Source organism: Conger conger, chromosome 16, assembly GCF_963514075.1.
Source record: "Conger conger chromosome 16, fConCon1.1, whole genome shotgun sequence".
Taxonomy (NCBI): domain Eukaryota; kingdom Metazoa; phylum Chordata; class Actinopteri; order Anguilliformes; family Congridae; genus Conger; species Conger conger.
This window is the reverse complement of record NC_083775.1, coordinates 21,743,107-21,770,136: the sequence shown is the minus strand read 5'-3', so window position 1 is coordinate 21,770,136 and position 27,030 is coordinate 21,743,107. Positions and strand designations below refer to the sequence as shown.

The 27,030-nt window shown below is 46.1% G+C and overlaps 3 protein-coding genes across 4 annotated transcripts; 2 read left to right on the top strand and 1 right to left on the bottom strand.

Annotated features, from left to right (window-relative positions):
* The first annotated feature begins 239 nt into the window (after window positions 1–239).
* Window positions 240–9,208, top strand: mcm5 (minichromosome maintenance complex component 5). The gene is made up of 16 exons (XM_061224265.1): window positions 240–746; window positions 1,126–1,252; window positions 1,508–1,636; window positions 1,955–2,127; window positions 2,446–2,601; window positions 3,080–3,252; window positions 3,922–4,093; window positions 4,317–4,428; window positions 4,889–5,032; window positions 5,307–5,372; window positions 5,772–5,948; window positions 6,316–6,428; window positions 6,546–6,674; window positions 7,891–8,033; window positions 8,282–8,409; window positions 8,679–9,208. Exons 1-16 carry the CDS (start codon window positions 577–579, stop codon window positions 8,778–8,780), a joined length of 2,214 nt encoding a protein of 737 aa, XP_061080249.1. The 5' UTR covers window positions 240–576; the 3' UTR covers window positions 8,781–9,208.
* Window positions 9,209–9,316: 108 nt separating this feature from the next.
* Window positions 9,317–15,435, bottom strand: hmox1a (heme oxygenase 1a). The gene is made up of 12 exons (XM_061223517.1): window positions 15,283–15,435; window positions 14,958–15,009; window positions 14,297–14,408; window positions 13,741–13,956; window positions 13,334–13,606; window positions 12,554–12,620; window positions 12,210–12,267; window positions 11,891–12,002; window positions 11,209–11,424; window positions 10,661–10,933; window positions 10,176–10,248; window positions 9,317–9,807 (listed from the first exon to the last, which is right to left on the bottom strand). The coding sequence occupies exons 2-12, from the start codon at window positions 15,005–15,007 to the stop codon at window positions 9,683–9,685; spliced, it is 1,575 nt and encodes a 524-aa protein (XP_061079501.1). The 5' UTR covers window positions 15,008–15,009; window positions 15,283–15,435; the 3' UTR covers window positions 9,317–9,682.
* Window positions 15,436–16,395: 960 nt separating this feature from the next.
* On the top strand, window positions 16,396–26,913 carry foxred2 (FAD-dependent oxidoreductase domain containing 2). 2 transcript variants are annotated; one of them, XM_061223515.1, is made up of 10 exons: window positions 16,396–16,557; window positions 18,897–19,099; window positions 19,311–19,613; window positions 19,963–20,214; window positions 21,076–21,411; window positions 23,087–23,253; window positions 23,341–23,506; window positions 24,506–24,732; window positions 25,120–25,290; window positions 25,854–26,913. In XM_061223515.1, the coding sequence occupies exons 2-10, from the start codon at window positions 18,900–18,902 to the stop codon at window positions 26,012–26,014; spliced, it is 1,983 nt and encodes a 660-aa protein (XP_061079499.1). In that variant the 5' UTR covers window positions 16,396–16,557; window positions 18,897–18,899; the 3' UTR covers window positions 26,015–26,913. The 2 variants fall into 2 exon arrangements, with proteins under 2 accessions (XP_061079499.1, XP_061079500.1); XM_061223516.1 differs by lacking the exon at window positions 16,396–16,557 and adding an exon at window positions 16,889–16,986.
* Window positions 26,914–27,030: the final 117 nt, after the last annotated feature.

The following is a 27,030-nucleotide window of genomic DNA, read 5'->3' as shown; positions in this document are numbered from 1 at the left end:
TTGTGTGAGACAAACACCGAATGAATGAAAATACAGGACTCATTCTCATCCGACTCCAAGTACTTCCTACTGTTACCGCCATAAAATCTTTCCCGCCACCAAAGCTATAAAGCTCCACCTTCCACAAAGGGTAGGCGTTTTTATTATCAATTTCCAGCGAATGGCCGTTAGGGACAGCTTTTAACTTTGTCCTTATACCAATGACTTCGCTCGTCGGGCTTCAAAGGTTGTACATAGAAGATGACGTAACAATTTTGCCGCGAAAGTTGCAGAAAGCGGCAGTACCGGGGAAGGGAAGGAAGGTTGAAAGCAAAGCTGTAGCGCACTGTTTTCAAACATCTATCCAATAAACACGGATTATTTTTTGTAGTGTTATTAGCTAGCATCTTTGACTTGCAGGCAGCAGATTTCGTACGGAAAAAGGTGTAGCTATTCAACTGTAATTAACATACAGTTGTAGTTCAGCTAACTAGCACAACTTCCTTGGTTGCTATTGTTGCCTTGCTAACAATATCAGCAGGATTTTAAACGATATAAAAACATTTTATCCGTAATTAAGAAATCAACTGGGGCATTATGTCTGGTTTCGACGACCCTGGAGTGTATTACAGTGACAGCTTCGGTGGCGTAGATGGACCGGCGGATGACGGAGGTATAAAGCGGAGTCAGCTCAAGAAAAAATTCCGGGAGTTTCTCAGGCAGTTCAGAGTCGGTACCGATCGAACGGGATTCACGTATAAATACCGGTAAGCAAGTGTACCTAATAATTATTTTGGCTTTGCTTCCAGCGAAGAACTCTCGCAAACTGGAACATCCATTTAGCCACTTGGTACGCTAAGTTAGCCAAGTTGGCAAATATTCTCTAACTATGTGGCGACCACGAGGTTTTTAAGTGCATTACCTCATCGCTGCACTTGTATCTTGGAAACTAGCTAAGCTTTCCTGCCCTGAATGGCTGGTGGCTTTGGCACACGGGTGGCTATTTTTTTGGCTTGGTACAACATGATCGTTTACATATTTTCCTCCGCAGTAACTAGCTAATGTTACTTGGCTGATGTTGGCTTCCGCGTGTGGTCGTTGTGTATTGAATTGGTGTGACTGACAGTTGGTACGGTCGTGTTTCAGTGATGATCTGAAGAGACACTACACTCTGGGCGAGTACTGGATAGAGGTGGAGATCGAGGACCTTGCCAGCTTTGACGAGGATCTCTCCGACTGCCTCTCCAAGCTCCCCTCCGAGAACCTGCCTCTGGTGAGGTTTTTTGTTATTAATGAATGATTGCAAGTGTGGTTGACTGGTGTGCTTCCACAGTTCATCCACGTGAATCCGTTAAAGCAGTTGACGCGCTTTCTTATTTTTTTAAAAACAGGATGTGAGCAGCATCTGCTCTTACCCCTTTCGCACGAACAAGCAGCTATTGCAGTCAACGGAGAACCATGAGCTGAAAATGCGGGGCACTTCCCCACGTGCCTTGTTTTTATTTGTGTACTTTTGTGCTTTGGTCAGCTGGAGCAGGCAGCGCAGGAGGTGGCGGATGAGGTGACTAAGCCCCGCCCCGTGGGGGAGGAGGTGGTGCAGGACATCCAGGTGATGCTGAAGAGCGATGCCCATCCAGCCTCCATCCGGAGCCTTAAGGTGAGACAGAGGTGAAGCTGGGGGCTTATCTGTGTCTAAGGAAGCCGTAGATTTTCTGGAGCATTGAGTGGAGACTGTGTACTGTGTACACACAAATGAATACTTGATTGGTAAGCAAACAAACAAAATGTCTGTGTGGTTCCATCATTGGTGGATGGTAGCTCTGCTCATTACAGGGTTGCTGAAGCCTCACTTTCCCTTGATCTTCCGTAAACCAATATGGTTTGGATCCTACAAGGGCACTCTCTTTGGGTACACCCCACCCACATGTGCGCACACACCCTCATACTCGCTGACCGTGCTCTCCTCCCCCCTCAGTCTGAGCAGGTGTCCCGTCTGGTGAAGATCCCGGGGATCATCATCTCCTCCACGGCGGTGCGGGCGAAGGCCACGCGCGTGTGCCTGCAGTGTCGCGGCTGCCGCTCGGTCATCAGCAACATCCCCCTGCCCCCCGGCCTGCAGGGCTACGCCCTCCCCCGCAAGTGCAACACGTGAGTCCCTACCAACCATGGTCCCAATAGTGTTGTCTGTTCCTCCATGAGTCTGTACCAACCATGGTCTTAATAGTGTTGTCTGTTCCCAATGAGTCTGTAACATGGTCCAAATAGTGTTGTCTGTTCCCTATGAGTCCGTACCAACCATGGTCTTAATAGTGTTGTCTGTTCCCAATGAGTCTGTACCATGGTCTGAATAGTGTTGTCTGTTCCCCATGAGTCCGTCCCAACCATGGTCTTAATAGTGTTGTCTGTTCCCCATGAGTCCGTACCAACCATGGTCTTAATGGTGTTGTCTGTTCCCCCATCCTGCAGTGAGCAGGCCGGGCGGGTCAAGTGTCCTGTGGACCCGTATTTCATCATCCCGGACCGCTGCTTGTGCGTCGACTTCCAGACCCTCCGCCTGCAGGAGTCCCCTGATGCAGTACCCCATGGAGAAATGCCCCGACACCTGCAGCTCTACTGCGACAGGTGACTCTCTCGCTCTCTCTCTCTCCTACCCTGACACCTGTAGTAAGTAAAACAAACTCTCCCACTCTCTCACCACCCCTGATGCCTGTAGCTATACTGTGATCGCTAACACCCGCGCACTTATCCTCTCGCCCTCAAGACCTGAAGCTGTATGTACTGTTACATGTAACACAAATGAACATGTACACAGAAGCTGTGTGCTGCATAGCTGTTATGCTAACACACCTAAACCACTCACACATGTAAAAATAATTATCCTGGGGCTGCTGGGTGGCTCATCCTTAACTGTTCCTGTACAGAAATGCCCATGCTCTGGTTTAGAATACAGACCATGCCAGTGTGACCTGCAGCCCCACAGAGCCGTGTACACTGGACTCCAGCGTTTCCCAATAATGGGAGTACGCAGCCACACAACCACATCATATTCATCGCAGTGTTTGAGCTCTTGCTTGCACTCACCTGTGCTTGTGTTTCTCAGGTACCTGTGTGACCGCGTGGTCCCGGGGAACCGCGTGACCGTCATGGGGATCTACTCCATTAAGAAAGGGGCCCAGACGAAGGCCAAGGGCAGTCGGGAGAAATCGTCGGGCGTGGGAATACGCTCCTCATACCTGCGTGTGGTGGGAATCCAGATGGACACAGAGGGAGCAGGTATGGCCGGCTGTGATTTGGTCTGTGCATTTACGCTTGTGGTTTCAGCACTTTTATTATAATATTATTATTTCTACTCTTATATTATTATTATTCCCTTTCTGTTAATGTCTAGTTGAAATAAAATAAGTTATTTGTGTAGTGTGAATATATTTACTCTTGTTGAGGGTATCTGTCAAGGAGGGAGGGAAACCGCTGTCCGCACTACTGAGCTGTTACTGTAGGACTCTGTCAGTGAGGTACATGGTTGGCTCTAGAGCCTCTGGCCTTACATCAGTGTTTTTAATTGTTCAGCAGACACGCCTGTCCAGAGTCCGGTATTAATGTTTCAACCTTTGAGTGTCATTAGGCAGACCTTAAATATTACTTAAAATGCCATGGCAGGAAGTGATAGAATCTAAAGTGAGTTTTTCAAGTAGCAGAATTAATTTAAGTGTAGTGTCAAATTTATGAATGGTAGAGTAAATCAGCTCATCTGGTCCTGGTTCTTTTCTCCTGGGTAATGAACTGTTGCTGCTTCTGATTGGCCAGACTGTCTTCACACCTAACTCCCAGATAAAGGGCGGTTGGAAAACAGTAGTTCTCGGGCCTCGAGGACAGTGATTTGAAGTTTGTGTAGGTAGAATGTGCTTGTGCGTTGCTCGTGGTAACGCTGCTCTCCCCTCTCAGGTCGTGGGGCCACGGGGTCCGTGACCCCTCAGGAGGAAGACGAACTGAGGGCTCTCGCAGCCTCCCCCTCCGTCTACGAATCCCTGGCTCGCTCCCTCGCTCCCTCCATCTACGGCAGTGAAGACCTGAAGAAAGCCATCGCCTGCCTGCTCTTCGGTGGCTCCAGGAAGAGGCATGTACCCCTGTGTTCACAGCAACAACATGAGTCTGCCAACTGCCAAAATTATCATTTGTAAATTGCTTGTAACCAGAATGTTACGGAGTCAAATCAATATTTAACGAAGTATGTGGATTAAAAGAATGAATGAAATGAATCAATGTAATCGTAATGTTCTGTGGTAATCTGTGTGGGTAGTCATAATCTCTCTCCCTCCCTCCCTGTCCCCTTTTTGCAGGTTACCAGACGGTCTGACACGTAGGGGGGATATTAACCTCCTGATGCTGGGGGATCCCGGTACAGCCAAGTCCCAGCTGCTGAAGTTTGTGGAGCGGTGTTCTCCAATTGGGGTGAGGGGGGGCCTCCCTTGTTCGTAAATATTACTATTACGAAGACTAGTTTAATATCTAACATCTCCTCTCAAAGTAGAAACGTGTCAAAATTCCAGGCACTTTTTACACATTATGAATTAAGGAGGAGCCTGGCAGTCTACTATTCGGCAGGAATTTGAAGGGAACAAACTGTTCAGGGGGGGAAAAATGCCAGTGAACCATCTGACTTTTCGCAGACAGCCTCCTGCCCCTAAAATCTAAACCTAATGCACAGTTGTTTCGTGAGTGTGAGGGCTATTTGAAATGGAACACTGGAAAAACAATTGCTGGCGTGCTACGCTTTGTATGCGAAAAACATATGCATAGCAGCTTTGTGTGAATGTGGGTAACCCTTTCACTGCTGTTCTTTTATGGTTTGGGCTGTTGTCGAGCTCCCTAGTTGTTGCATGGCGGACTGACTGTCTTCTCGCTCGCTCAGGTGTACACCTCGGGGAAGGGCAGCAGTGCGGCTGGTCTCACGGCCTCCGTCCTTCGAGACCCCGTCACCCGAGGGTTCGTCATGGAGGGGGGTGCCATGGTGCTGGCTGACGGGGGTGTGGTCTGCATTGATGAGTTTGACAAGGTGAGTAGGGTGGGGGAAGTTTTCCATGAATCCTGAAGAAGAACCTTTCAGTCCCAAATATGCATTTCAAACAGTGCTGCGGGTCTCTGAACTTGCCCTATGAAGTGTATTACTAACCAAAGCATACAAATTGTGCTGAAAAATACATTTCTGGGTACTGTTCCCACAAGTTGGTTGGGCTTTGCATGCAGAGTTTATGAACTGATCTTAGATCAGCAGAACATAAGGCCTGTGTGATGCAGTTGAAGGAACTGCCAATCTGTCTGTTTTTCAGATGAGAGAGGATGACCGAGTGGCCATCCATGAAGCTATGGAACAGCAGACCATCTCTATCGCCAAGGTACGGTCTTTACTCGGCGTTTGGTCAATGTGTGGTCATGTTTTTCCTTTAAGGTGCACATTCCCATAGCTTACACCTCCATGTAGGCTCCCTCATGGATAATTCACATTACATAAGATGTGTCTAAATTCATATATGGCAATAGATGAGGTGCCTGAGTGTTTTTAGATTAAGAATGTAGAGGCTGAACAGTTTGCGGCCCTGTATTCACACCTTCCACCATAACTCACTGCTTCCACATGAATGTCTTGAATGTTTTCATTATGCTTAATGCTTTTCAGTGAAACCTTTTCACTTGTAAATGCATCATGGTTTAAGAAACATACTGTTGAGTGGCGGTGGTAAATGTGGTTCATTTGGCTGTGTTTGATGTGGACTGGGTACACTCTCCCCTTACAGGCGGGCATCACCACCACCCTGAACTCGCGCTGCTCCGTGCTGGCCGCCGCCAACTCCGTGTTCGGCCGCTGGGATGACACCAAAGGCGAGGACAACATCGACTTCATGCCCACCATCCTGTCCCGATTCGACATGATTTTCATCATCAAGGATCATCATGACCAGCAGAGGGACATGGTGAGAGAAGTGCTCGGGTTCCTGTCTGTCTGTCTGTCCGTCTCCCTCTCAGGTGCCCGTGTCGTCTTGCCCATCTCTGACACTGATTTTAGTTTTGACTTTTACATTCGAGTATTCTTCATTGCCTGCTTATCGTTGCCATTAAGACAAAGGGCAAAATTCCAGTCGCGGAGGGGTTAGTGCCTGCAGACATTTGTGGTTTCTGTTAAGTCGGCAGCTAATTTTAAGGTGTGAAACATGGTTGAAACGAGGTGTGTGGACTCTAGCCAGTCAGACTTGCGTGAATCATGAATGTTCTGAAAAGTAGTGAAATTCAGCATTTGTTTTCTGTAAGTGTATGCTCCTTTGACCCCTCCCCTCTCATCAGATCCTGGCCCGTCACGTGATGAACGTCCACCTCAGTGCTCAGACTCAGATGGAGGGTGTGGAGGGAGAGATCTCATTGGCCACGCTGAAGAAGTACATCAGCTACGCTCGAATGTGAGTTCTCAGAGCTACCCCTCCAAAGGAGCCCTCCCTAGACTTTACCATGAAATATTCCCCCTGCCTGATGATTTCAATTGGACCGTGACGGTTAAACCCCGTTTTCCCTGACAGGAAATGCGGTCCTCGGCTGACCGTCACAGCGGCAGAGAAGCTGAAGAACAGATACGTGGTGATGAGGAGCGGAGCGAGGGAGCATGAGAGGGAGAGCGACAAGAGGAGCTCTATCCCCATCACTGTCAGGTAGGTCAGCCTGCCGGACACCTGCAACTAGCTACACCCAGCCCCCCGCCCTGCGGCTAGCTACGCCCAGCCCCCCGCCCTGCGACTAGCTACACCCAGCCCCCCGCCCTGCGACTAGCTACACCCAGCCCCCCCGCCCTGCGACTAGCTACGCCCAGCCCCCCGCCCTGCGACTAGCTACGCCCAGCCCCCCGCCCTGCGACTAGCTACGCCCAGCCCCCCGCCCTGCGACTAGCTACGCCCAGCCCCCCGCCCTGCGACTAGCTACGCCCAGCCCCCCGCCCTGCGACTAGCTACGCCCAGCCCCCCGCCCTGCGACTAGCTACGCCCAGCCCCCCGCCCTGCGACTAGCTACGCCCAGCCCCCCGCCCTGCGGCTAGCTACGCCCAGCCTCCCGCCCTGCGACTAGCTACACCCAGCACCCCGCCCTGCGGCTAGCTACACCCAGCACCCCGCCCTGCGGCTAGCTACGCCCAGCACCCCGCCCTGCGACTAGCCAATCCTAGATGTGCCCGGCTTTATCCAACAAAGCAGACCTGATGCATACTCCACCATACCAAACCACACTTGGCCACCCATCTATAATTGAACACACCTCTATTCTTGACCTCATTGACTGCACGTGGCCAGATGTTATTGCCATATTTGGTCAATGTGTAAGGGTCCTTGACACCTTTACATATCACTGCCATAATGGTTAAACACTTTGTGCAGTGAAAGGGTTACCCCACATTCACACACAGCTGCTATGCATATGTTTTTCGCATACAAAGCGTAGCACGCCAGCAATTGTTTTTCCAGTGTTCCATTTCAAATAGCCCTCACACTCACGAAACAACTGTGCATTAGGTTTAGATTTTAGGGGCAGGAGGCTGTCTGCGAAAAAGATGGTTCACTGGCATTTTTCCCCCCCTGAACAGTTTGTGCTGCTCTTAGCCAGTTTTCTCTTGCAAAAGAGTATTTATGTTGGCAAGTCTCTCCTGGTAAAATAAAGTTTAACTAACTGAACGCGATACCTTTCCAGTCTGCAAACATTCGCATGCAGCTACTGCGCAGATTCATACACCTTACACTTCCAGTACCTTCACATCTTTGGCAGCAAACTCGAATGTAAGATTTACACTGTCGAATGTAAGATTCACCCCTGTGAACTTTAAAGGTGAATGGTTTGCATGAATGAGTCTAATGTAAAGACGTGCTCTCTCTCTCTCTTCAGGCAGTTGGAGGCTGTGGTGAGGATCGCAGAGTCTCTGGCCAAGATGAAACTGCAGCCGATGGCTGGAGAGGAAGAGGTGGACGAGGCTCTTCGGCTGTTCCAGGTGTCCACGCTTGATGCTGCGCTGTCAGGCAGCCTCTCGGGTATGTCTGTGTTGCGCTCACACTGGAGTGTTAATCTGCGTATGCCACTTCCACAGTTTTGTTCTGTAGAACGCGTGTGCGTCTGTCGGTCACGTGAGTGTATTGATGGGCCTATGTGACTTCTGTGTTTTTATTTGTTCTGTTGAATGCGTGTAGGCGTCTGCTCAATATTGTTTGTGTTTTGGCTTATCGCTATGGAAACGCAGGTGTGGAGCGCAGGTGTTAACGGCATACCCCTTTGTGTTCAGGTGTGGAAGGCTTCACCACGCAGGAGGACCAGGAGATGATCTCTCGCATTGAGAAGCAGCTGAAGAGACGCTTCGCCATCGGCTCTCAGGTCTCCGAGCACAGCATCATCCAGGACTTCACCAAACAGGTGAGCCTCAGTCCTGCTCCCCTCAACACTGCTGCCAGGAACTGTGACAACTGCTCTCAGATCAGTCCTTTCTCTCTCAGATGCTGCTTCGCACTGGCTCAGTGTTTGGCTGTGTCCGTTCCGGTCTCTGTGAGATGACTGTTCTCAGATCAGTCCTGTGGCTCTGTGCTCTTTTTTTCTGAGAAGCAGTCTCACTGGGTCAGTGTTTGGCTGTCTCTGATCTGATCTGTGAGATGGCTGTTCTTAGATCAGTTTTCTTCTCTCTGCAGAAATACCCAGAGCAGGCCATCTTCAAAGTGCTGCACCTGATGATGAGGAGAGGCGAACTCCAGCACCGCATGCAGAGGAAGGTCCTGTACAGGGTTAAATAAACACACCACACACCACACACCACACACCACACACCACACACGATGTGGCAATGTACATAGTTTTAGCTTCACTTCTGTCATTCCTTTAGTCTGCTCTTGTGACAAGCTGAACCACCACGCCCTCCACCCAGCCATTAATCTTGGCCACGTAGATCCAAATGTGCAATAAGGGTGATTGTGATGGCTGCTGACTTTGGAGCGTCTCAAATCCGTAAAGGAGATCTCTTGTCTCTTTACATTTGCCATACTTGGATCTGCAGTGTGTGAGTTGAAATGGAGGAAGTTTTGTGGCGCACTCCCACGTTGTTCTGTGCAGGTTGGATGGGAAGGTGTTGATGCATTTTTGGGTTCTCTGTATTATGTAGTTTGGCACTTCACTTTTTTCTGTCATGGGGAAGAAAAAATAAATAATGTCGATAAAATAATAAGTGTGTTTGTGTGTGTGTGTGTCGTCTGATGGGTCTGCCTGTGATTCTCCAGTATGTGGCTGCTTGTTTTGGTAGACATCACAATTTGCACCGACTCCACATACAGGATTCTTTTTTTTTATTTTTTTTATTAGGAATGTGAATTTTCAGCAATTATAGAAAATAAACAAAACGAGTAATTACATAGCAGCTAACAGTTGAAATCTTGATATTGCCTTCATTAAGTTCCAACATTATTACAATAGATCAGTGCAAAACAATTGATTACAGTAGTTGTACTTGGGCTCCTATTATACTGAAGTGCTCATATTAGACCCATAAGGTCTTACAAAGGCCCACACATACATTTTGAAATGAATTTGAGCTACAGTAAAGATGCACGGATTGCACAGTCAAATCTAACTGTGCAGTTAATACTGTACAGTAGTCAGTGAAGGTTCAGAATTGCTCCGTTACAGTAGTTCAGTTGTGCGGTCATCGTAGGTACATTCCCACAGCGACTGCCAAGGCAACACAGACTCCGAAGATCAGTCGCATTACAGGTGAGCTGGAAACCATCAAAGTGGGCAGTTGGGAAGCCTTGGCCACTGTGTGGTCTCCTGGAGAGAAAAAAAAAAAAAAAAAAGGAAATGATTGGTCTTCCATGACTTTTTGCTTTGTAAAGCAGCCTTACACAAAATTGGGGATTTCCAAACGTTATTGTGTGGTGCTTTAGCCAGTTATAAGCCACAATAAGGGCACATCCAAAGATGCTGAAAAAATCCTCCTTTCCTCTCCTCGTCTCCTCCCTCTACTTCCCGATGGGAGGGGAGCGGGGAAAGGAGCATTGGGACGCGCCCAATGTCGGTGCCAAATTACGGTTGATTTGCTACCGAGGGAAATCTTCATGAATCATACATTTGTGCAAGAATTTTGGGTTCATCATCCCATGAACCCCGTTATATTACAGTGCAGGGTGTGGCCTTACCGTTAGCGAAGCGGCTATGTCTGCCATCTGTCTCTTCCATGACTCCGAGCATTTTCTGCAGGTCATCAAAAACCTGATACACAAAGCAGAATTGACTCAGCAACAACACAACTTCCCCAAAAATAACTGCCCAAGAGAATGCATGGACAGCAGCTCCTTTTCCTGTTCTTTGCCCTCTATCTGCTATTTTAACTGTGGGGGCGGAAGGGTTGCTCAACCTTTATCATGTGATTGCATATTCACTGAGCCAAGGATAACAGCCTGATTCACAAATGATAGAATCAGTGTTGCAAGAGGCCTATAATTGTGTTAACTCAAGTTTACCACAGAGTTCAGTGAATATCTCTATCTGCCATCTATCTGCCCGCTCTACCTCTATCTGTCTATCTGCCCTCTCTTCCTCTACCTGTCCATCAACTGAAATGTTCTCACAGGATCCTCCACCCTCTCCCCTTTACTGTCCCCCTCTCCCTCTTCTCTCTCACCTGGATGTTGAACTCGAATGCTCGGACAGCCTCCTCCAGCACTTGCTCTCTCTCCTCCTCGGTCAGCTCCACACTGTTCATCCTGCTCCTGTACAGCTGTTTGAAGCGGTTGGCACTGCTCACTCCAGGGAACGCGAAGAAGGACAGACCCTCCCCGTCGCTCAGCCCCAAGGACTTCTGGGTAATGCGCCCCAGGACCTGCCCACCTGACAGGTCGCCCAGGTAACGGGTGTAGGCGTGGGCCACCAACAACTTTGGGTTTTCTTTGCCAATCTGTGAGGGAGAAACACACGAAGGTGAAATGTAACATGAAACCCAGATCAAAAAATCGGTTCAAAACCATGAGTCAAGCAGAGATAAGAGTTGGTTGGGCCGATCTTAATTGACTGGATTTTAAAGTGCACATGTTTTATCTCAGGATACCACAGATTCAGCAGCTACCAGCAGTGTGCGTTAGCAATTTCTACAAATTACTAACGCACACTGAACAAAATAATGCCCTGAAATGATCATATCGGGTGTTACAGAAACTCATTCCAGCTCCTTACTTGTCTCAGTCTCTTTGCGTATTTCTGTGTAGCAGCAGGGACTGCTATCCGCTCTCGCCATTTATTTCCAAGGAGGAACTCGAGGTCCTTCTCCAGTGCCTCGAGTCGTGCCAGTTCCTGGGGGAAGTAAATTGGTGCAACACCTGGGTGGGAGGAGTTTCTGTCCATCTCCTCCTCCAGAGCTCTGTAGATCTCATAGAGCGAACACAGCAGGAGCTAGAAAGAGAGAAAAAGAGTTTAATAATGAGCCTCACCTCTGTCAGACTGACTGTGTACGCAATAGAGAAATATTATCTCTGACTATGTAACCCTATGTCACCGAGACAATGAATAGGCAATCTGAAAGACTGAACTGGACCACAACCAGGCCGCCAGACTTTGATATCGATGGTTACTTAATTAAAACTATAAATGGAAACGATTATGAATGCAACAATGACATTAGCTAAACTGTAAATAGAAATGTCTTAAAAGTTTGTATATTGAGACACTTTTTGACAGGGCTGCCCAACCCTGTTCCTGGAGATCTACCACCTTGTCCTGTCAGCTTTCGTTTCAACCTGACGACGAATATCTCCAGGAACAAGGTTGGGCAGACCTATTGTAGGATTGCGATTCAGTTATGTATTCGCAAGAGTAGCCTTGCGCATGTTCTGCAGTTATTGAGAGTGTTATGAATTACCTTGTACTGTGGGAGGGTTATATGTCCTCTCTGGTAGCTCAGCATTAGCTCTGTGTTCTCAGCTCTGACGTGCGTGTCCTTGGTCACTGCTTTAATCTGTTCTGACAGGTCACTGTTGGGAGAGACAGAGATGTGTTGGTGACACTTAGTCATGCTGACTGAATGAACATCAGCAACAGCACATTGCAGGGTGGGGAGGTGTAAAAAGAGGACAGGAAGTCAGTAATGGCAATATATCAGGGTTAGTTAACAGTGTCAACAGAGGCCATGCCAGGCACACACCATTTTGTTTAGTGAGAGAGTAGAGATTGTGTATCACCTGCTGGTCATCTGTACTTTTTCCATCAGTCTGTTCTTGACAGTCTCAGCACCTGTGACTGGAGAACAGTGCAACAGCAGGTTAATTGATCATAGTAACATACAGTACAGTTATACAAAGTGGGGGAAAAGATTGGAGATTTGCTCGAGAGCTCAAGAGCTGGCTGGCATGTCATGGAAAAACTGATCTGTGCTTCTGTACGTGTTGTGAAGTTCCGATAACTACACACGGTAAAGGCTGTGTGCCATTGTGTGTAACTATAGTGTTCATGAAACAGGATTACTTAAACAAATGTAGTTGCATTTCAACAGCACCAGCGGCACCATGCAATTGTGACTACTTACCATGAGCAGCATCTCTGCTGTTGTCGGACTGTGAGACCATCAACATTTTCTGCAGGTCATCAAAAACCTGCACAACAGAAGTGAAAAACCACAGTCACTACCACTGCACTCAAAAATACAACTGAATAAAATATTTTGTTCTAGTCCAGTGTAAATTATATTAATGTGATTTGTATTATTATATATTGGGCGGCTTGTAGCGTAGTGGTTAAGGTAAATGCCTGGGACATGCAAGGTCGGTGGTTCTAATCCCACTGTAGCCACAATAAGATCCGCACAGCCGTTGGGCCCTTGAGCAAGGCCCTTAACCCTGCATTGCTCCAGGGGAGGTTTGTCTCCTGCTTAGTCTGTACGTTGCTCTGGATAAGAGCGTCAGCCAAATGCTAATAATGTAATATATATACTGGATTATATGTACAGTAATTAGCATTATTTGCATTCTTCATTGCTCTTCCCCCCTCTTTTTCTCCATTTATCCTCAGCTTTTACTCCATAAGATTTCTGACCACGGTCACTATCGCTATATTTCAATAATTTTTATTCTGTCTTCAGCATATCTATCAGCTCAGTTAAGTGTGTGTTGCTTTATTAAAGGAACTGATTTATGATACAAATTTGTTTATGCAGATTTATTTCCTAAATTGCATCAAGTAAACGGAGCAAACAAAAAACAGATGCTAATTAAGAAAGAAACAAGTAACCATATTACTATCAGGCTCTCTCTTCCTCCAGACTTTCTTTCTCCCATTGTCTCTCTCTCCTCTCTCCTCTGTCTCTCACCTGGATGTTGAACTCGAATGCTCGGACAGCCTCCTCCAGCACTTGCTCTCTCTCCTCCTCGGTCAGCTCCACACTGTTCATCCTGCTCCTGTACAGCTGTTTGAAGCGGTTGGCACTGCTCACTCCAGGAAACATGAAGAAGGACAGACCCTCCCCAGTGCTCAGCCCCAAAGTCTTCTGGGTAATGCGCCCCAGGACCTGTCCACCTGACAGGTCGCCCAGGTAACGGGTGTAGGCGTGGGCCACTAACAAGGTGGGGTTTTCTTTGCCAATCTGTGAGGGAGAGAAATGCGGGATGGTGGCTGTACTGTAACATCACGTACAGAGACATGGAAATAATTGACATGTATATGATTAAAATATGCTGTATCCAGTATTGTCCATGCTGTTACAGTAACTCTTAGTACCTGTCTCAGTCTCTGTACATATTTGTGTGCAGCAGCAGGAACAGCGATCTTCTCCTTCCAGTCTTGTCCAAGGAGGAACTCAAGGTCACTCTCCAGTGCTTCCCTTCGGGCTAGTTCCTGGGGAAAGTAAATCGGTGCAACACCTGGGTGGGAGGCATTTCTGTCCAGTTCCTCCTCCAGGGCTCTATATATCTCATACAGTGAGCACAGCAGGAGCTGTAGAGAGACAGAGAAACAGAGAGGTTAATGAACTTCACTTCCATAAACACAAAGACACTAATGACGTTTAAAAAGCTGTTGCTCAGAAAGAAGAACTAGATGCCTTAAGTGGAGGACTGAATCACAGCCAACCGTAGTTCCTTTAGAAATAAATGTTTTTTCAATATTTAACTATGGAACAAGCTCACGTTTACATTGTATTTGAATGATAAGTTATGAATTGAACTACTTTTCCAAGTGATAAAGCAGCTCTAGGACATTGGTGCACTTCAGTTATGTATTCTCAAGAGTAGTCTTGCGCATGTTGTGCAGTTATTGATGGTGTCTTAGGAATTACCTTATATTGTGGGAGGGATATATGCCCTCTTTGGTAGCTCAGCATAAGCTCTGTGTTCTCAGCTCTGACATGCGTGTCCTTGGTCACTTCTTTAATCTGTTCTGACAGGTCACTGTTGGGAGAGACAGAGATGTGTGAGCACAGCACTTGTCACAGCTGACCGAAGCACACAGGCACTGTGCACATTGTAATTAATACAATGAACATACTGGCAAAATACTACTACTGCATTTAGACCTTCTACATTCTATGTGACTTGAATGCAGTGTGTAGCAGAAAGAGTATGCTAGCAATAAGTTGGGATATTATACCTAGAAATAATCGCATTTCAGGACACTCCCTGAAAGATTATTAATACATATAACCTCATATGTCAACATGTAGCTGTACCCATCAGTGGATCAAAAAAAGGGGGACGGTATTATTTAATACTTGTGCAATTATGCTTACTCTTACTTGTCTAATGAGTTGGTCAAATATGTACCTTTAGAACTCAAATTGAAACCAATAATTTCTCAGAGAGGGAGAGAGTCTGAACGTTAGTTTGGTGATAAGATCAGCAGGCAAAAGACTTGTAAAGTGTGGCAGGCAGTTGCACTCCAGCGTAAGGCTCTGTCTGATGAGTGAGTGTCAGAAAGCATGCGAGAGAGACGGACATTACCTGTCTGTGGCCTTCACTTTCTCTGATATCTGCTTCATGCCTGCTTCCATCTCTGCAAGAGCAGGAGAATAGGTCATCTAAACAATGAAGACTGCAATATGATGCATTTCCAGAAAGAATCGTCATACTTCTAAATTGACAGTGTACAATTTGACAGTCTACAATAAGTAAACCATTCTTTAAAAAATACAAATGAAAGGTTTTTTTTTGGGCACTGCAGGTGGTAATTTCCCACTCTGAGTTGGCCATCCAGTGCACTGTTATACTCTAGATTCTTTTGTCTTTATTCTGTGAAATGTATTCAGAATATGTGCGCATTGCTCACCGGTGATGTAGGTTGCTTGTCAAGTCTTCCGGTCTCCTGCTCCTTTCTTGAGTTTTTTCAGCGTGTTGTCTCTTTGTACATCCACTCCTCTGTGATCGCGGTGAACCTTCCTCTTGAACTGCCGTCCTTTATCTTTCAATGCTCACACCACCTCCTTTTTATACCTCTCTCCTCTGCCCCCCCTCTATGGCCTGTCACTGTGCTACTTTGTTTAAAATATGGGAGGGAAAACGGGAAATGAGAGTGTTGACTCAACTTCCACTAAACAAAGAAATGGGAGGAGGATTCCAAAACATGACTCTGCAGATGGAGGAGTGCTTTGTAATGGTGGAAGAGGGACTGGGAGGGGGTGTTTTGGTCCCCATCTCCTTACTCAGCAAATTGAGGAGAACTTTGAATCCTTGGAAAAGTCATACGCACAAGAATGTGAGTTGCAGCGATTTCTTGTTTGTTGTAATGGCTGATTTGTCTGGTGAGGTGCCTCCTGCAAAAACAGGAGGCTTTATTATTTACTAGCAAGAAATAGTCAGCCATAATTAAATTATTATTATTATTATTATTATTATTATTATTATTATTATTATTAATTGGTTGATAAGGAAAAAGTCATACTTGTTTTCTTTTTTCTTTTTTGCCATACCACAAGTATTGGCATGATTGCTGCTCAGATGCACGATGATTCAGCATAGACGACTGAGGCAACTGAGAGAAACATGAACCATGACTCCACATAAACAGTGCACGGACCTGTCACACAGATGGACAGATTTCACACCGAACTGGCAACAATAAAAATTGGACATTCGTGACTAAATCTGCGTTAAGTTATGGTGGAAACATCTGGTCTTGGGATAAAAGCATAATGGACCCTTTTGTTTGTAGTATTTTTGTCCACGGCCACTCTTGTTTGAAACATCATTCACAATGTGTCATATACACTCACTGAATACTTTATTAGGAACACTATATGAATACTAGGTAGGGCTTTGTCTCAAAACAGCCTCAATTTTCCTGGCTAGTCGAGTTGTTTTAACTTCCGGCTTCACCAGCTGGTCCCTCCCCCTTTTACCTCTTAAAACCCAGAACGTTAAATACCCACCTCCCACACAAAAAACAAACATGGCAGCGCCCTAGGTACCTCCGAGCAAGAGTAGTGAAGGAATAGACTCGTTATGAAACGTGAATGAATCGATCGAAAGCCAGTAACGTTTGGACGATCAACTAAATCAGTCGATTTGATGTGTTAGGTGGGCAAGGGATACCCTGTGCTGTCAGGTAAGCAGTTTTATGTAAAATAGGATTTTGCTAGCTCTGTGGTCGCTTGTTCCAGATGAATATCCTTCGGAATGGTATGGACGTTGTTGTAGAAAGGATAAAAACATAGCTAGGCCAACAATTTTCTGTTCATGCTTTCTTCTATATTTTCGATAATCGATAATCCCTTACCTATATTTTCTGTATTTGTAGTGAGTTCCACAAGAGCCCACAATTTTGTGGAAGCAAAATGTGCTAGCCACCCAACACAACGTGATGCTGATTTTTCCAATCATCTCGGCCACCTGTTTTAGTTCCAGTCCTGTCGGTCAATTAAAACAAATACAAACTGCAGCATGCTCAAAGATGTTTGGTGCGTTCGTTTATTAGCTCTCAGAGCCACCAGAGAGCACTCCGAGACGCATTTGCTTCTTTAGTTGGCTTTGGGAGGTAGGTTAAACACCCAGTTCTTTCTACAGTTTGTCCGAGTAAACCACATATTTTCTATGCTAGATTATTGTGCCTGCTTTTGTTAACTCGCCGTAGTCAAATGAAAACAACATAGCCTAAAGCCTGATTCACGCATCAGCGACCATTCACAGCTGTCTATTTTAAACTCGCTGCTGATGCCAGATGGGAATCCCGCTCCGAATGTGATTAAGTAGCGAAGTCCCATTAACATATCCTAGCTACGCTACCGACTTAGTTGGCTATCATTCGGAAAAAAAACAATATATTGACAATATCGCCTACTGGTAGTGCGTGCTTTCCAATTCCTGCCCTAGTGCAATATTCACTTTGACGATGGAGCTGTAAAAACGCAAAGAAAATGGTAGCCCAAGCAAGTGCTTGGCAGTAGACGATCGCTGGCGTTAAGGGCAACGTGTTCGTTTACTGTGGAGAATGTGAAATTGTGTTGACGATCTCAGTCAACTTATCTGGTAGCTTATGAAATATGATAGTTATACACACGTATGTAAACCATATTATTCTCTCCCAATGTTGTAGTTTTCTGTGCACAATGCCGTCTTCAGCCTCCATCATTTTTATTGGAAGGGAGAGTTGAGACAATATTTGAACATGGTAGACTTCATTGAACAGTTATTGCACGAATAAGTTGAAATGTGTTTTGTTTTATAGAGAGGGGGTCACTTTGACCATGCAGCTCCAGACAGGAATGGGTCAGTCGGTCTCAGATGTGCATCCTCAGATGCTGCATCTCACAAGATTATGTTGGCTGATAGACAGAGGCAGCACAGCCTGTAAAATCATGCCTTCTGCTTCATTTTACTGAACTTGATGAAAACTAAGCTCCTTGCACTGTCAATTGAGTTCAGTTGCGGGGCAGCCTGAAGCCTTGTGGTCAGTGGCAGGCCCCCCTCCCCTTCAATAACATTACCTACCAATCAGCGCACATGCACCAGCCATTCAGAGCCACACACGGTAGACGCAGGGATAAGTGCTCGCCAGCCCTCTTAACAGAATGCATTAATGTTACTACAGATGTGAGACATCACTATTACATTACTCTTTCTGACTGACAATGTCTTAATGGTAAAATGCTACTCACTCATTTATAAGGACTTCCAGAGCAACTTGTGCACCCCTGCTGTAGAGGTCCAAATTCCCGGCTCTGTCATTTTCAATTGAAAGTATTGATAACCCACTTAGTCTCTCTTGTCCCATTCAGCTCCTTCAGAAGTTCTTTAAGTTTTTAGTTTTGAGAATAAGCGTTTGGTTGTGGCGGCAGTCGTATGGTGAAATTTGGCAGTTGCTAGTTAAAGAAACTGATCTACCTTTGGTAGTTTTGCTGCGTTTTACAGTTCCTCCTTTGTGCTTTGTGTATCACTTGTGCTTGCTAGCTGTCCTTTGCTGATGCACAGTAAGGTAATTGTGACACTGAATGTGATAGATCAAGCCCAGTTCAAAGCAGGCCAATCATGTGATGGATCGTCAAAAACGAATCCTTTTCGAAGCACAATTACAAACGGATAAATATACAGATAATAGAAGCGACCATTTTTTTATTTTGTCCACCTCTTCCCACATTAACATGTCAATCATTTGCTCTACTGCCAAACTAAAAAAAAAATTGGAAACGTGTTATTGGTTGGTAACCATGGGGGAGATATGCTTGTCACTGTCACAAACTCCAACTCTGGCCCCCTAAAATTAATGGCACCATTTTGAAGGTTAGAGGTTACATTACTGAGGGATGCAGGAATTTTTCAGTGTTGAGGATTGTTGTTTGGTAGTGCTTCCCAGTCACAAGACTGTACAGTATAGCATCTGACAGAAGGTTGTGATTATGCACTGTGTAGGCAATGTTGCCTCTATTAACCCCAGACTTTGTTTTTCAGTTGATGTTCATGCCTTCCTCGCTCCTCCCTATCCTCCTCTCCCTCCTGATTGGCTGGGTCCACAGTCCCAACACCCTTCATCATGACTACTGTGTGTTGGGGGCTGGACCAGCTGGGCTACAGATGGGATACTTCCTGTCTAAGAGCCAGCGGGACTACATCATCCTGGAAAGGAATTCAGGCCCTGGAAGCTTTTTCAACATGTGAGTGTGGAGGTGGTGGGTGGGGGGGGGGGAAATGTGTGGGTTATTCTTAGCTGGCCTGCTTTTAGAAAAATCTTGCTGGCTGAATGGCTTGCTCAGATTGCTATGTGTTAACTGATAACTGTATCTCTTGCATCTCCCTGGCCTGTTTAAGTGAGTAGATTAGTGTGTCCTGCTACACTGATAAATATTCTTGCCATTCCTTTACCAGTTACCCTCGACACAGAAAGCTCATCAGCATCAACAAGATCTACACAGGGAGTCGGAACCGGGAGTTCAATCTGCGGCACGATTGGAACTCCCTGCTGAGTGACAGGCCAGGCCTGCTGCTGCAGCGAATCAGCACACAGATGTACCCGGAGGCCGACGCCCTCCCACGCTATCTGTCCCTGTACTCCAGGGAGCTGGGGCTGAAGGTGCGGTACGGTGTGGACATCGGGAGGGTAAGCGCCTCAAACACTGGAGTGAGGAGCTACACACTGAGTGACCAGCTGGGGAGGCAGTACAGCTGCAGGTGTGTCCCTCACTTCCTTTGTTCTCCTTGGCTCAACACCTGTGCCTTTTGTTCACCAATGTCTTAACTCCCTCTGACTTGGTCTCCTGTTCTCCAACTCTGTTTGTCATTATTTCAAAAAATACTGTTAGTCCTGTCCTTCCTTGTCCTGCCTCAATTCAGATTTGTATATAAGTGTACAGCAGCACATCTGTGACTTTGATGCAACTGTGACGACAACAAAGACCTGAAACTACTCTTCATTCTATGAAATGTGGATGCATTTAATTTGTTACGATCGACCCTTGTGATGTGTGCCTTCACTGAGCAAGCCACTTCGGTGCTTCCATTTTGTATTTCTCATTCTCAGAGTCCTTTTGGTCTCCACCGGTCTCTGGGTACCCCATCAGGTCCAGTTCGTCGGGTCTGACCTGGTGGAGGGTTATGAGTCGGCGTCCGTCGATCCATGGGATTACCTGAACCAGGCGGTTCTGATCCTGGGCAAGGGGAACTCCGCCTTTGAAACGGCTCAGAACATCCTGGGGCATGCCAGCTCTGTGCACCTCTACAGCCCAAGCCCTGTCCGTTTGGCCTGGCAGACCCACTATGTGGGAGACCTCAGGCATGGGAACAAATCTAAATTCTGATTCTAATATGTGTGATGATGCCTTAACACTGTGATACCAAATCAATTGGTATCATAAAATATAAATGAATATTATCAATACTATGACCATACTTTTCTCTCACTAATTTCCCCTCCCCTTTTTTTTAATTTGTAATTTTTATTTATTTAATTTAATTCCCTCTGTTCAAAGTCTCTGGCTTTGCCATAATAGCAATTATTAATTTAATGTGTATGTCTTTTCACATGCATGCTCTGGCCATAGAACAAGCTTTTATGTTAACAAAAGCCACACGCCTATAATGGAGAGGAAGCACAGGAGCTCTCTGTACTATGTGACGGTGTGTTCAGCTAAAGCACTGTGAGGCCAGTGACATGGGGTCTGATCCTAAACGTGTGAGTGCCAGCTGTGGCTCAGGGCACTGCAGCCAGCCGTTTGCCAGGATGGCTGTTGCCCGCTTCACTGTGCAGGGTAGTCAGAAGGCTGTGGTCTGACTATGACAATGTGCAGCCCTCTAGTGCAATCGGCTGTACTGCTCTGCTGCTGGACCGCTGTGTGAAAATGAGTGGCAGTTGGCTGCACGCATTTCTGGAGGGCCTGAATGATGTCCACCCTCCCAAACAGACAGGCTGTTGCACAGATGGGACAGGCAAGATTTAAAGTGTTCATCAAGATTAAATATCGGGGCTGCTGAGCGGCTGATCTGTTGAAGTAGTGTTATAGTTCTTGGATGGGCCCCACGGTACCAAGTATGGACTGTGCTAATGGCACTTTTGGCCCACAATTCTTTCTAAATCTGCTTTAGATTTTTTTTGATTGTGCAGGGTCTTTAAAATTTTGTTGCTTTTCTGTTTCAGGGCAGTAAACAATGAGCTGCTGGACACTTATCAGCTGAAGTCGTTGGATGGCCTTGCAGACGGACGTCTTGAGGACATCGCCATCGTCAGAGGTGGAGGTGCAGACAGGAAGCGCACAGGCAGGACAGGGAAGGGGCGAGGCAAGGGCAGGCAGGGTCGTGAGCAGCTGCACTTGACCTTGGCCGAGCTCCTGGACAGCTCCAAGGGCAACAAGACCTCAGAGGTCACCAGAGAAACGGAATCCAGCTACCTCAACGATAACTTTCCCTTCCGCCAGCCGTACGACCGAGTCCTCCGCTGCCTCGGCTTCCAATTCAACTTCTCCATCTTCGACAGGTACGACTCGGAGGTGTCTGACACATTTTTCTGTAATTCACAATGCAGCACCGTATAAATGTTTTCGAATTTTAAGTCCTTGAAGAGCTCGTGACAACAGGGTTTTTCTCGGCATGCAACGTGCTTCCCATCATCGGGCTATCGCGTGTGGTCATCGCACGTTGTTCGCGTTGAACCGTTTCTCTTTTTCCCTTTTCGATTGTCCACTTCGGAGCTCAGAAGTTTACCTTTGGTGTATGCCAAAAACTACTCTACGCAAGAAAAACCCTGGATCATTAAAGCCATTTTATATTTTTATTTATGTAATGGTACCAGATGTAAAGGGACACTTCACAATGTAACTGCTGCTACTCTGGATCCCTCCATCATCCAGAACTACTGCCCGGTATCTCCTCTTCCTTTTCTATCTAAAACCATAGAACGAGCCGCTTCTACTCAACTTTCTTCTTTCTTTTCTAACAACAACCTGCCAGAGCCCCATCAGTCTGGCTTCAGATCTGGCCACTCGACAGAGACCGCACTCCTCCATCAGTGAATCACACATCAGTGTCCCTGAGCATGACACCTAACCCCGAAATGCTCCTGACGAGCTGGTCGGTGTCTTGCATGGCAGCCAATCGCCATCGGTGTGTGTATGAATGGGTGAATGAGAAGCAGCAATTGTACAGCGCTGTGGATAAAGGCGCTATATAAATGCCAACCATTTACCATTTACCATGATACACAGGTTTCAGCCCGTATCTCTGCTTGCCTGAGTGACATCCAGAGCTGGATGGACAACCACCATCTAATGCTCATCCCAGGTAAGACTGAAATGATATTCATCCCTGCCATTACCTCTCCCCATCTGGATCTCTCCATTTCCCTCGGGGATACCACACTTGTGCCATCACCCAGTGCAAGGAACCTCGGCGTGGTGATGAACAGCAGACTGTCCCTCTCCGAGAACATTGCGGCGGTGACCCGGTCATGCAGGTTCTTCCTATACAACATAAGGAGAATCTGCCCCTTTCTCACCCCCTACTCAACCCAGCTCCTGGTCCAAGCGATGGTTTTGTCCCACCTGGACTATTGCAATTCCCTCTTGGCTGGCCTCCCAGCGTCCACCATCAGACCCCTCCAACTTATCCAGAATGCAGCAGCTTCCCAAATACTCCGTCACCCCCCTGCTTACTTCCTGCCATGGCTCGCATCAAATTCAAAACATTGGTGCTAGCCTTCCAAGCAGTTAAGGGGTCTTCCCCAGCTTACCTACAAAAAATCATCAGACCCTACACCCCTGCCAGACCTCTTTGTTCAACCTCCACAGGCCGCTTGGCACCTCCCCCTCTCCAAACTTCCACCTCACGCTCACGACTACTGTCTGTTCTGTAGAGCAGCCCCTCTCCCTGACCCTCCCTACCTCCCTGTGTACCTTAATTGTTGTGTTTTTGTGATTTACTTTCTGTGTATCAGTATTTTTAGTTTGGCTAGGTAAGCGGTGTTTGGCTAGTTGAGGGGTTTGTTCATACTGTGTGTTGTGGTTTAAAAAAAACAAAAACAAAAACAAAAAACACAATCTTTTCTGGTTGAGTCCTTCACATGTACAACCAAACTCTTGGAAGGTATTGTCCAACCACTTTTGTAATTATGTTCTGTTGGTACTGTACTACATACTGACTGTCAATGTCTACAGTTCTGCCAGACCGTCACCCAGTGCTGAAGCCAAGGGCCGGTTGCCGAGGGTGACTGCCTGGTATGAAGGGCAGGGCACCCCAGGCCTGTTTGTGCTGGGGACTGCGGCACACTCCCGGGACTACCGTTCATCTGCTGGGGGGTTCATTCACGGATTCCGCTACACAGGTGATGACTCAAGATTTTCGCCTTTTTCTAGAGTTTCCTAGAAATTAGTCTCTGGAGATTCCCCGTTTCTGGTTTTGATTTCCCCAGTTCGTGCTGTGCATCGGGTGCTAGAGCAGCGCTACCATGGTAATGCCTGGCCGTCTACATCAATCTCGATCAATCAGCTCTCCTCCTGGCTGCTGAGGAGAGTCAATGAAGCCTCTGGACCATACCAAATGTTTGGAGTTCTGGGGGATATTGTGTTGCTGCAAGGGTAAATGGCTAAGCCACTTTTTTGGTCTCAATCTGTGTCTGTCTTGTCTTGTGTTTTCACATTCTTAGTGGCCATTTTCAACATGGGTTGTCTTGCCTTAAACTTTTGGTCTTTTTGGGGAGGATGAGATTTCATGAACAGTGTTGTAGATTTACACTCAAAACACAATTATTTGTTTGAATTAGTCGGTTAATGATGTCATGAATCCAGATTCTACTATCACTAATTTATCCCATTTGTGTGTAAGTTTTAACCCAGGACTCCACAGGGGGTCCACAGCAAAAGTAATTCTTCCTGTTTAAGATAATATCTTTGTTTATGGTTTAAATGTCCTGGGTAATATTGTACCTAGTTGTTAAATGTTTATATTGTACTGAATACATGTCTTGTATAAATCCTGACTTGGTAAACTCACAACACACTGCTTCCATGAACTTGTGTTAAATGGCCACTGTACACTGTGTGCTGCCTGATGTGGGTGTTGGATGAAGGTGCCAAATTTAAACCATTCAGGTGGGAGACCTTATTTAAGAGGGGCTTAAGTCTAAAAGGTGTGGGAGCCCCTGCTCTAAATAGAAAGTTGAGCTGAACATCTAATTAAATACCCAACTTGGGAATCTGCTTTTATATTACTGTAACTGTACTGTGCATTCATGATACCCTAGGTGGGTTTTTCAGAACAACAATACACTAATAGTGTATTTACTCCAAACTTGCCAGTGCAATCAGGCAAGGCTGCATACCATTATTTCATACTTTCATTACAATCGCAATCTACACTCTGATCACTTGATTAACCAGCTTGTTAATGCAAATATTTAGTCAGCCAATGTGGAAGAAACTAAATGCATAAAAGCAGATGTGGTCAAGAGGTTCAGCTGTTTTTCAGAACAAATGTCAGAATGTGGAAGAAATGTAATCCAAGTGACTTTGTCCATGGAGTGATTGTTGGTGCGGGTGGGGGTGGTTTGAGTATCTCCAATTTTTTTCCTCCCACAGCCCTCATTGCGAGTATCTGGAGGAGTTCCCACTCCAAGCCCTGCCTAAATTCACCACCCTGTCGGGCCACCAGGTGCCCAAGCAGGGCCTGCTGGTTCTGGTCCTGGAGTATGGGCTGAACCACACTGACACACTGGGTGCTGGGCGTTCCCAGACAGAATGGACCCAGGGCTGGAAGTCCAGATTCCTCCACCCGGTCCTGTACTTCTACAGCAAGCTTCCCACAGGTGAGCCCATGGGTACCTACATTCACATAGCGAGTATAGTGCATTATTCTAATCCAATCTTTATTTAACCTGGAGATCTCTTAAGGCAGAGAATCTGTTTTTTGAAAGAGACCTGGCAAAGTCAGCAGGGAAGTGTATTTTAGCTTGTAATTGGCCAACTAAAATACAAAATGTTAAATGAAAGCATATCATTTTTTTTTTAAATCTAAAAAGCTGTAGTAAACCATTTGACCAGGATTTAATCAAAAGTCTAACTTTTGAATGGTTGGAATGTTCATTTGTTCTTGGTCATCTTCCGATGTTGTCCCAAGTGCTGTACTGGAGGAGAACTGTTAGTACGATTTAATATGTGCTTGTGTGGTTTTGATTTTTAAACCCGATTCTCAGAGCGTGATATGAAACGCCGGCCAGCTGGGTGGGCCCTACCCCGCCCCGATGCCGTACATCACATAATCGAGGACTTCCTGACCAAGTGGGACGCACCCATGTCCCACATCCAACCGCTACGCCGCTTTCTTGAGCACTGCCTCCAGACTGACCTCAGGGCCTTCTTTGCAGGTACGACTGACACCTTAGCGCAGGTGGATATGTTTTTACATTACATTACATTATTGGCATTTAGCAGATGCTCTTATCCAGAGCAACATACATGATTAGACTAAGTAGGAGACAATCCTCCCCTGGAGCAATGCAGGTTAAGGGCCTTGCTCAAGGGCCCAACAGGATCTTATTGTGGTTACACCAGGGATCGAACCACTGACCTTGCGAGTCCCAGTCACGTACCTTAACCACTACGCTACAGGCCGGCCTTCTATTCTTCTGTTTTAAGAATAATTTCCACTTCAGGGTTTATGGCTTCATCAGCGATCATATTACTATCGCTTGCAGTCATACTATATACACCAGAGGAAGGAGATGATGAAATTATGTAAATATTCCAGTACTTCTGCAACTTCATACCCCTTACAAAGAATAGCAAGAAATTATTTGTACTCCAATTACGCTTGGTTTGTTTGAAGACAATATTTCAGCACTCTTAAACTTTTCTGAGGATTCCACATTAGAAGGAGCATATGGTGAAACTCCTCTAATACTTCATCTGTTTTCTCCCCACCCCACAGAATCCTGTTTCCGTTTCTCCCTAACCAATCGAAGGCCGCCCCCCTTCTGTTCCCGCGGATACCTGAGGAAACAAGGGCTCATAAGAAACGGTCATCTCTGGCGGCATGCACAGAACACAGGGCTCAGGCCTGCCTCTCATAGCTCTTGGGACTGCTCCTGACATCACTCCCCTCCCTGATCACATGAGTCACTCCTGAGCCAGTGACTTCAGGAATTAACTTGGACCTTTGATTACGAAACTTGTGGCTCCTAGTTGTCACAGAAATGCCTGATGTCATAGGATAATGAAGACCCTTTGGAATCATTAACTGTTTGAATAAGCGTGTGAGACAACTTGAATGGCTGTCTATCCTGAAAAGGCTAATTCTGATAACCTGACCATTTTTATTGTATTTGTTGAAGACTCAAACCCATTTGGCCCCATTCTCTGTTCTCTCTCTCTTCAAACAGTAATGACTATTCACAGCTTGGAGGGGTTTAACAAAGGTGTGGGGTGTGTGTGTGTGTGTGACCACTTTATTAGTTAGACCTGTACACCAGGCTGTTGATGCAAATATTTCATCAGCCAATCGTGGCAGCAACTGAATGCATAAAAGCATGCAGATGTGGTCAAGAGGTTTAGTTCAGTTGAGGTTTTTCAGACCAAATGTCAGTATGGGAAGAAATTTGATCTAATTGACTTTGACCATGGAATGATTTCACACACAACCGTATGTAGAGTTTGCAGAGAATGGCGCACAAAACAAAAAACAATGAGCAGCACTTCAGTGGGCAAAAACGTGTTGTTAATGAGAGAGGTCACAGGAGAAGGGCCGGACAGGTTGAAGCTGATAGGAAGGTGACGGTAATGCAAATAACCACGCATAAAAACAGTAGTATGCAGAAGAGCATCTCTGAATGCATAATGCATCAAAACTGTAAGTGGACAGGTGACTTCATTTGGTATAGAAGTATGTGTATTCATATATTATTAATTATGCAATATATTTACATTTTGTGATACAATTGCTATATTTTGTAGTTAACGTATTTGCAATAAAAAAATTTTTTTCATAATAATGGCTCTTAGTTCTGAAAGGCAATCTTCGGACTAATTTAATCCGTTTTTTCCCCCAAAATCAATAGCCTGCCACAATGAGAGCATTTGAGGTATTGATAGTATATTGCTTCTACGAC

Coding starts and splice junctions, on each gene's coding strand:
- foxred2 (XM_061223515.1), top strand. CDS start 18,900: ATGTTCATGCCTTCCTCGCTCCTCCCTATCCTCCTCTCCCTCCTGATT. Junction 21,412..23,086: donor AACTTCTCCATCTTCGACAG/GTACGACTCGGA, acceptor CAATGTCTACAG/TTCTGCCAGACCGTCACCCA. Junction 23,254..23,340: donor TCACGGATTCCGCTACACAG/GTGATGACTCAA, acceptor TGATTTCCCCAG/TTCGTGCTGTGCATCGGGTG.
- mcm5 (XM_061224265.1), top strand. CDS start 577: ATGTCTGGTTTCGACGACCCTGGAGTGTATTACAGTGACAGCTTCGGT. Junction 2,128..2,445: donor CTCCCCCGCAAGTGCAACAC/GTGAGTCCCTAC, acceptor CCCATCCTGCAG/TGAGCAGGCCGGGCGGGTCA. Junction 5,949..6,315: donor ATGACCAGCAGAGGGACATG/GTGAGAGAAGTG, acceptor CCCTCTCATCAG/ATCCTGGCCCGTCACGTGAT.
- hmox1a (XM_061223517.1), bottom strand. CDS start 15,007: ATGGAAGCAGGCATGAAGCAGATATCAGAGAAAGTGAAGGCCACAGAC. Junction 12,268..12,553: donor CAGCAGAGATGCTGCTCATG/GTAAGTAGTCAC, acceptor ACTGTTCTCCAG/TCACAGGTGCTGAGACTGTC. Junction 12,003..12,209: donor AAAGTACAGATGACCAGCAG/GTGATACACAAT, acceptor CTCTCCCAACAG/TGACCTGTCAGAACAGATTA.